The 9,425-nt window shown below is 52.4% G+C and overlaps 1 protein-coding gene and 1 long non-coding RNA gene across 2 annotated transcripts; one reads left to right on the plus strand and one right to left on the minus strand.

The window, feature by feature from the left end:
• Nucleotides 1–451: 451 nt before the first annotated feature.
• Nucleotides 452–3,520, minus strand: GSC (goosecoid homeobox). The gene is made up of 3 exons (XM_006268546.4): nt 2,788–3,520; nt 2,262–2,521; nt 452–1,980 (listed from the first exon to the last, which is right to left on the minus strand). Exons 1-3 carry the CDS (start codon nt 3,365–3,367, stop codon nt 1,828–1,830), a joined length of 993 nt encoding a protein of 330 aa, XP_006268608.2. The 5' UTR covers nt 3,368–3,520; the 3' UTR covers nt 452–1,827.
• Nucleotides 3,484–5,220, plus strand: LOC132248824 (uncharacterized). Its single transcript, XR_009460259.1, has 2 exons — nt 3,484–3,737; nt 4,035–5,220. It is a non-coding gene; the product is annotated as an uncharacterized LOC132248824 (long non-coding RNA).
• The last annotated feature ends 4,205 nt before the right edge of the window (nt 5,221–9,425 follow it).

Raw genomic sequence — 9,425 nt, forward strand, 5'->3', positions numbered from 1 at the left:
GTCCATGAGAGTGTCTTTGTGAGCTAGTATCCGTGAGGGCACTTGTCTACGCTAATGACTGTCACTGCTACCACCAACAGAGCTGAACTGAGGCCCCAGTGTTTGGAAATGTTAGGGTTGTTTACACAGGGGCACACAGGAAAATTGAGGCAGCTAAAGAGGAATATTAAACTACAGTGATGGCAAAGCAGTTTATTCCTAAATGAAAGAAGCCACATGGGGTTCAATGCACTTAAGTTATGAGCATGCTCTGACTTCACACCTTCCCTGGATTCCCCTTAGCTTGCCTGAGTGTCTTCAGAATGAGAGTAGGGGGAACAGATCTCCTGTAAAGAAACCTAAGGGGGGCATGTCACGGGGAGGAGTTCCCTGGCTTGCTAGAAATGGGCACAAGGACTTTGGATGTCTTAGGAAGCAGGCCTGAGAGAAATCAACACAAATGAAGGAAGTCTTATGGGGAAAATGGGTGTCTTTATTTGGCCTGCACAGAAGGAACAGTGTAGAGACTGGCCTCCTCAATTGCTTCCAAAACATGATCTTGTCCTCTTAGTGGGAGAAAACCATCCATCAGCAGCTTCCTACAAACCACCCCGAGAGCAGTGCAGGGTTGTACTTCCTCTTGCATACAACTTAATCTGATAATGATGGAGTTTTACTAATCGCGGTTTGAATACACTGAGGGCACACGACAGCTCCCCTCCACGGGCATGAGACAGGGCTCTTCGGGCACTCCGCAGGGCGGACCTCCAGAAAGCCAGAGCAGGAGAACGAGGAAAGGAACTGAAGCCACAGCAAGAAGCGGGAGGCGAGGTTTGCTTTGCCCGCACATACTTCCTCGCTTCCAGCTTGCCTCGGGTCTGCGAGAAGCCAATCGAGAAGAGCTGAGCGAGTAATAACGGAGCGGGGAGGATGAAGCACGAGGATTTTATTATAAGCGCGCCGTGGCGCGGGGCCCCGCGAAGGAGGCGATCCCCGCCGCTCGCCCACGCCGCTCTAGCGAAGGGGCCTGAAAGAAACGAGCTCCAACTTTCTCCCTCGGCCCTCACGGCTCAGCCCGGGCCCCGAGCCGCGGCCCTCCTGCACCAGCCCCCCGCCGGCGCCGGGGGGAGCGCGGGCCCGGCTGCCTCGGCCACACCTGGCGGGAGAGGAAGGACTCGGGCCCGCGCCTGCCGCCGCCCCCTGCTCGGCGCGCTGGGCTGGGGCAGCAGCCGGGCCTGGAGCCGCCCTCCCGGGCCCCAGCTCGGCCCAGCGCCCTCGGCCCGGCTCCGCAGCGCAGCGCATAGCCCGTCTGCACGGCCCAGGCTGCCCCGCTCCTGGCGCTGCCGCGTGGCCAAGCCGGCGCCGTCCGGGGACGCCCGGCCCTCGAGACAGCGGCTGCACACAGCCGTCCCCCCGCGCCTGCTCCCGCCGGGCCGGGCCGGGCCGGGCCGGGCCGGCCTGGTGCTTTGTTGCGCTCTCAATACAAGTTGGCCTTTCTGTTGCCCCTGCGCCATGAGCCGAGCTCGCCGCGGCCCGAGCAGCAGTGACCGGCGCCCCGCTCCCCGCGCCCTGCCCCTGCCCCAGCCCCAGCCCCTGCCCCGGACCGGGGGTTGCGGGGGAGGGGGGGCTAAAAACCAAGCTAGCCCGGCTCAGCTCGGCCCGGCCCGGCTCGCCTCCCGCGCAGCACAGAGAGGCGCAGCGGACCCCGCGGCACGTTTTATTTACAAGGAAGCAGCCCGGGGCCGGGTACACTATGTACAGACATCTGTCCCCCTCCGACAAGGCAGAGCTTGTGCAAGTGAGCAGCATCCTCGGGCGCCAGCCCGACAGTCCGCGCAGAGGCAGGTATCAGCTGTCAGAGTCCAAATCGCTTCTCGCTTCCTCCGGCCGCTTCTCCGGGGAAGTTTTGCTCGCTTTACTCCACTTCTGGGCGTTCTCCGACTCCTCCGAAGAGGATCGCTTTTGCCGCCTCCATTTCGCCCGGCGGTTTTTGAACCAAACCTGCCCCGCAAGAGAGCAAATCATGAGCAGTCCCGCACCAAACACCCCCCGCAAAGCACCCCGCGCCATGGCCGGTCTCCAGGGAACCCCCCGCCAGACCGGGCGCTCGCTCCGGGCCAGTCCGTCCCGCACCGAGCGGTCGCCTGCACAAAGGCACCTTTTTAAGGCTTGACCCCCCCCCCCCCCGAGTTGCGTTGCTCGCCCCGGCCCCGCGGTGTCCGCAGCTGAGCGGCTCTCAAACACGCGGGGTGTGTGGGTGTGCGTGCGGGGGGGAGAAATACCTCCACTTTCTCCTCTCTTAAATGCACCCGCCTGGCCAGCTGCTCCCTGGTGCCCACGTCCGGGTATTTCGTTTCCTGGAAGAGGTTTTCCAAGGCTTCCAGCTGCTCGTCCGTAAAGATGGTCCGGTGCCTCCTTTTCCTCCGGCAATGCAGCTGGTTGAGCAGCTGCAGCTCGGTCCGGGACAAGGTGCCCACGTTCATGTAGGGCAGCATCTGGTGGGGCACAGGGGACATCAGGACCGAGCCGGTGCCCTCGTAGCCTAGAGGGAGAGAAGACACCAGCCCCGTTTGCAGCGGCCCGCGGGGGAGCAGCGCCTCGCCCGCCCTTCCCCGCGCACCCTCCCCGGAGTGGCCCGGCGCAAGGAGAAGCGGGCGGGGGTGGGGGCACGGGCCCTAGCTGGAAGGGAGGCGGTGTCACCAGGGCAGGAAGCCGCCGGGCTTCGGCCACTCGGGAGCCCCGATCGCCGCGCTGCCCGACGAGGGAGCCGGGCCGGGCCGGGCCGGGCCGGGCCGGGGAGCCGCTTACCTGCTCCGGGGACGCAGGAGCACTGCTGCGCGCCCAGGGGCTGCATGGCGCCGCAGCAGGAGGGACCCACGGGGGCCGCCTGCACATGCAGCTGCCCGTAGTAGTAGTTGTTGTAGCCCATCCTAGATCCACCGACCGCCGGCAGGTTGGAGGCGGGGGCCACCGCCCGCGAGTAAAATCCGCTGTAGTCGGTGCCGGCGCCGTAGAGGGAGTCGCCGGGCAGGCTGGGGAACACGACGGGCGCCGCGCTCTGCTGCAGCAGCACGGCCTCCTTGCAGCGGGGTCTGGCCGCCAGGATGTTGTCGATGCTGAACATGCCAGCGGGCATTGCCCACGCCCGGGCGCGGCGAGGGGCCGGGGCGAAACTTCCCGCGCGTTTCCAGGCGCGAGCGCGAGCGGGAGCGGGCGGGCGATCGGGCGCCGGCAGCGAGCGAGCGAGCGTGCGCCACCGGCCCTCCCTCCTCCTCCCTCCCGGTCCCCCCTGCTCAGCCCAGACGGCTGCTCGGAGTAGGAGCCATCTGAACCTCTTCCCTGTTTTATACCCAGGCGACGTCATCCTGGCCTGAGTTCCCGGGAACATGCAGACGACAAACACAACCGGAGTTGAGTTTTCCTGCGGGGGAGGGGGGAGGAAGGGTCACAGTGGGGGCCGCACAAAGGAGCGAAAAGAGCCCGGGCTGTGGATTGAGAATTAATGAAATTAACTTAATCCTCGCCATTACTGGCTTTTTTTTTTCAGAGGCCCCAGATTGAGGCTTGATCTCCAGCAGCGGCTAATTGCCCGGGTTAATCTGATTAATGCCACTGCGGGGCCGCGTTTAGCAGCTCCTCGCCTGTCCGCCCCGCACCTCCTCTCCCGCGCGGCGCGATCCTCTGCCTCCAGCCGAGCCGCAGGATTTCGGTCGGGAAAAGGGCCCGGCCCCGCGCAGACGGCGCTTCCTGCGGGGCAGGTTCTGGTTTTCAAGAACTCCCCAGTATTTCCCAGCCGCGTCTCAGAGGCCTGGAAGAGCAGCAATTTCAGCACCTGGGGGCGGGGGGGTCCCCCCTAACATTTCAATTCAGGGCAGATGTCAGGGTTTTACCAGGCTGGCTCTGAGCTCGGCAACAGCCTCTGCTCTAGAAGCCAGGCTCCAGGGCGGAGGCTCATAATTGCTTTATCACGATTATATTACAATTTATTATTATTATTATTATTATATTTACTGCTGTCATTATTGTTGTTATTATTATTGCTTTTTCTTCCCCAGGAACGACTCCTTTCCTTCCCAGCCTGATGCGCGGCAGGGAGACGTGTGTCCGCGGCGGTGATTCGCGGGCCGCGCGCTCGGTCACGGCCGCCGCGGGGAATCCACAGGAGGCGAGTGAGCGCGATCAGCCCGTCTGCCCCGGGGAAGCCTCCCGCACGGCATGCAAACAAGCCATTAGGAGCTGGAGACGAGGGACAAATGATTTTTTTGCTCAACAAAGGCTGCGCTCGTTAAGGCTAACGAGAGGCTTCCTCGCCTGCCTGCCCCCTCCCCCAGTGCCCCGAGGAGCCGCCAAGTGCCTGCGCCAGGGACCGGGCCCCCGCGAGCATCCCCCCGCGCAGGTGCCGGAGCGGCTCGAGCACACGCCGGAGAGCGGCTCCTTCCCTCTGCTGCAGCGCAGCCGCTTGCACTTCGTTTCCTGGCGTTGAGCCCCGGGGTCCTGCAGCCCTCGCGGCACACGGGGAGGTGAAGCCATGATGTGACAGGGGCCAAACAAGCTAGTCCCGTGTCCCCGCGTCCCCCCCGGGCGCAGATCCGCTGCCGCATTGCGCGATCCGGAGGCTGACTCCTGCCTGTCCTCGGGGCCAGGCCGAGGCACCGCTGCATGCCGCCGCGGCGGGCGATCGGCGGGGACGCAGCGAGACGAACCACCCGGTGCGGGACAGGTCTCACGGATGCGGGACGCCTTCAACTAACTCTTGGGTGGCGTCCGCGCAGCGAAGCGGGTCCCCCCTGGGTCCCAGCGAGCACGCGAGAGTGGGGGTGGGCGACACTGCTGAAATGCTGCGCTACGGAGCGGCCTGGGGTAACGTGCCCGGCGAGCTCCGCGAGAGCTTTGCGAGCCCTTCTACCTCGGCACTGACCAGCCCTGCTGGGGACCCTCCCTAGCTCCAGCTGCAGGCAGGCAGTCTAATTAGTATAATTAATGATCCCCCTTCCCAATCCTCCCCCCCAGCATAAAACAATTAATTCCCACAAAGTTACACTAGTGCCTGAAAGGGATCCTTCCTTTTAAGGTCAGCATTACGGTGATTTTGTATGCACTTTAACTACTCGAATAATGATGTCAGTGTCTCTTCTGCCCGATCCCTCTAGGATAGATACAGAGGCAGAAAATTAATGAATTCCGGGAAATCACACAGGAGCCGCAACACCACAGTAAAGAAATATATATTTTTCTCTTTAATGATAGCCAGGCTTTTAAATCCTGTTAAGCTTTACAATCCTGTACTCATTAGGGCGGTATTATCAGATTTTTCTTCGCGAGATGACATAATTACACGATAATAATAATAATAATAATAATAATATAATGCATATTGTTTATTATTATTATTATTTTACAAGTCAGTCTTAGGGTTCCCAGAATGATTTAATGCCAAGAGCCTGATTCCCGACTCCCTTCTCAGCTCGCCTGCGACCCCTCTCTAGGAAGTTGCTTAGTTGGACGCGGTTGTGCGGGGCTGTCGCGGACCGGCCGCACTTCGGTGAACTCCCCGCAGCACCTGGCCCCTCGCTGGACGGCGGCGGAGGGAGGAGAGCAGAGCAGAGCCGCGCTCCCCGTCCCCTCCGCGCTAAGTTACAAATGTAATCACGCGTTAAACAAACAATCAGTTGTCAGACGTAGTCAGAATGAAATTGGAATAACAAATGAAACTCAAGCAAATTGTGCTGCATCGTGTTGCTAAGCGATTGTTTGTTACTACAGCGTAGTCACAGCATGGGCTGAAACATACATTTAAAGAGGAGTACAGTAACGGGCAGACCAAGCTGTTAGATCTGAAATAAAGTAAACACTGCATTGATTTTCAATATTATTACCCAAACACGATTTCCTACAAAGCAATCACCATGCAGAAGTCTGAGGGAAAGTGCTTGTTGAGAAGGCAGTCATTTTTTATAATATTCCTCATTTTAACATATTAAAGAAGAGATCAGCGGATTTAAAATGCATCGAATTTCCTGCGTCGAGTTGATCAAGGCGCTTTTGGGGTTACAGGAACAGCAGCGCGGGCGCACCGGAGCAAGCGGCTGCTAAATCGCCTTTGCCATTTACGCACAAATAACCCAAGTCCCCCTCCCCCCCACCCTTTTACCCTCCCTCCCGGGTCGCGGTTGCTCCCAGAACTAAAAGGAAAGGGTTCTCCTTTCCTTCCTCCCTGACTTTTCAATGACGCCTCCCAAATTCGCCAGTGCATTTTATAATTATCCCAATAATCAGGTAATTTCTCCATGCCCGTGCCCGAGTCCCTCTGGAGCGCGTAGCAATTTAAAATGCATTTGCTGTGTTCTGTGTTTAGGGACTTGATCGTCTTTATTTTCGAGTGCCATAGAGAGGTCACTTGGCATTTAATTTTAAAAAAGATGAGCCACGTCCTCTCCAAAGCCCTGTGCCTATTAGGAGTCCGGCGCTGGACTGTGCAAACACAGTCGTTCCTTTAAAGCAACGATCCATGTGCTTTCCGTGAGAACAGCACCCAACAGGTATTTTATTCGTGAACACATCCCCACTTGCAACCCCCGGGGAAAGTGTTCTGAAGTGCAGTCTATCGCTCTTACTTTTGGAGGGCAGGAGAACCAATATGTTGGGCTTTAAGAAGAGACATGACTCAAAGAAATTCATGGGACAAGTCTGTTCGCAGTCATACCAGTTTATATCTGGAGAAACGTCATTATTTTCAGTAGAATCACTCCAGATTTACACTGGTGTAGCTGAGCAGGTGTAAAACAGAGAGATTAGAGATAAGGGGAGTGTAAATTGATGCTAGCTTAATTAGGAAGAAAAACCGGCTTCGGAGCTGATTTTATTTATGAAGGCTGTTTTTAATGCTTAACACAGTACAAGGAGTACACCAGAAGTCAAGTTTGGATTAAATGTGAAACTTGGTTCAAATCAGTTTAGTGATCTTACACGCACACGATACAGATATGTGTCCACTCACCAACGCGAACTAAGTATCACGTTCAAAACACACACACACACACACACACACACACACACACTGTAGCTAGAATGTGATACTTCATTCACAGATCGGTGCAATAATTCACACACATATACAACCTCTCTGTATGCTGCTACAATGTGATACTTAGTTCAGATCGGTGCAATGAGACGGAGAGAGAAATGCACACAAAGGTATTCCCTGCAGAATGCCGAGGTAAAGAAGTTGAGAGAAAGCAAAACAGGAGATTTAACTTTAACACTTTAAAATAAAGCTCTTTGCACATCTTCAAAAATAATTGCTTGCAAATCTTGCTATCACCCTTATTCAGACATCAGATTTCCCAAAGTTTGTTTCAAAATGATTACATCATTACTTGAAAAAAAATCATATAATGCAAAATTATGGTAATTTGTTTCCAGAATAAACTTATCTTGAACTGATTAGCAAAGTCAGTCATTTGAAAATGAGGCAAAAATTCTAAGGCTGTTCCTAAAGCTTCCCTCTAACAATATCAGCTTCTAAAGTTTTCATTCATATAAACCTTATTAATGAAGATCTTTTATTTAAATGTCAAGGGGATTTGAAATATAGAGTAAATTATGAAGCTTGCATGTCTTGCCAAGTCATGGGTCAAATGCATTTGTGAAAAACTGCTAAAAGAGCATATGGTTTTGAATTTTTCTACAATGACTAGTGTTTAAATAAATTGCTTGTACTGCTTAACTTCATGTATAATTTTGACAGAAATTGGCCTATAGCCTTTTGATATGTAAACATTTCAGGCTTTTATGCGGTATAAAAAGACACTTGCTTTTTGGGATCAGCTAAAGCAGTCACCCTGTAATTCAGAAAACTGGCACCTAACATTACATTCTTGCTACATTTCAACTTTCAAGTGGCAGCATAAAGAAAGAGACGGAGGACATTTCAAAAGCAATGTCCATTTGGAATTAAAAACTACAAATGAGGTGAGAATGTGCCACTTACTACCTGATTGAAATGGCTAAAACATAGCATTAAGTGAATTCTCCTTTTCTAAAAACAACAACAACAGACAAATCAGTGAAGATGCACTTAAGCACAGCACATAACTAGCTGTCTTGCATGTCAAATGTGTCTTACAACAAAATCAGTCAGGAGAAAGCACAAATTATTGTTCCAAAAAAATCTACATCTCATTTCAAAAATTATTTCCTTTTATTGTTCCTCTGATTCAGGAACAATGATTTTTTGCGGGTGATATCTTTTACTGGACTAACTGCATGGCTTGAAATGCAAGGCTTGATGCAAATGTGACCTGGGTTGTATGGCTGGAATGTAGTGTTAAACTCTGTCATTTACATACTGCAATGACCTTCTAATGATTTTAATTCCACAAACAAATTCTTTTAAACTGTGCTTAGCTGCTTAGTCACTTGCATGAAGCCAAATCCCTAAACTGCTCTTGCAGCTTTTATTCAGGCAGAACTTCCATTGACTTCTATACAAATTTGCCTTGAGAATTAACTGGATAATAATATCCAAGTAAGAGCTTCAGATTCTGGAATATAGAAAATAGTGGGTGACTCAGTTTTAAGTCTCCTTAACCTAAAATTATTTTGCATGTGTATAAATCCACCAAGCTACTGAATAAATCTATTTATTACTAATATATCTGTCTCACATAAATAAACCTCTTAATGTTGATTGGATGGATAAGTCTAACCCAGTGCTAGACAGAACAGGACCTGGATAGTTGCCTGGTGCCAGACAGCTCAATATGTTTATTTCCTGTGTGCTTTAGCTGAGGCTAAGCTGAAGTTGGAAAAGGGTTTAAATGAACTATATAATTTCAATCTGTTACTGTAGTAAAATTCATATTTATTGTATATGTCAGGTTGTCATATACAGACTTCTCAAGATACACTGCCCCTTTTGTTAGCTTGCAGAGGTAGTTTTTTTCAGAATTATAACAAGTCAACATAGACACATTTCCTTGTACACAATTCAGATGCTATAGCAATTTAAAAGCCCTTAATACGGATACAGTCTTATGTGAGGAAACAGAATCCCTCAAAGGTGTCCATAAATGTGAACAGAGGCAAAAGGTGTGGTTTTTTTAGCAAGTTTCATACAAACTCCAACACCATGCATTGTAGTTAACAAATAGAAAAGAGTATGTTTTGTGATATGTCAAAAAACCATTTTTTTCCCTTCCTCGTTTCATGTTTCACAGAAGTCCCACACATCTCTTCAAATGGGAATCTTTTCTTTTCTAATTACATATCTGGTTCAGGTAGACTGATGGGAAAACAATTAGGTCCAATACCACACCCACCGAGGTAAACAGGAGCAGGCCTTCATTTTGTAGTTCATTTTGTTTCACCAAATATTAGCCCTGTAGTCTGACCAAGATATCGTTTGAGAAAGATTGTGGCCAAATGTTTTAAAACTAGTCTCTAAA

Source organism: Alligator mississippiensis, chromosome 2, assembly GCF_030867095.1.
Source record: "Alligator mississippiensis isolate rAllMis1 chromosome 2, rAllMis1, whole genome shotgun sequence".
Taxonomy (NCBI): domain Eukaryota; kingdom Metazoa; phylum Chordata; order Crocodylia; family Alligatoridae; genus Alligator; species Alligator mississippiensis.

What these genes read in the sequence shown, in the direction of transcription:
- GSC (XM_006268546.4), bottom strand. Translation starts at nt 3,367, where the DNA reads ATGTTCCCGGGAACTCAGGCCAGGATGACGTCGCCTGGGTATAAAACA. An exon ending in CTCCTGCGTCCCCGGAGCAG is followed by an intron (nt 2,522 to 2,787) that starts GTAAGCGGCTCC and finishes CTCTCCCTCTAG; the next exon opens with GCTACGAGGGCACCGGCTCG. An exon ending in TAAGAGAGGAGAAAGTGGAG is followed by an intron (nt 1,981 to 2,261) that starts GTATTTCTCCCC and finishes CTTGCGGGGCAG; the next exon opens with GTTTGGTTCAAAAACCGCCG.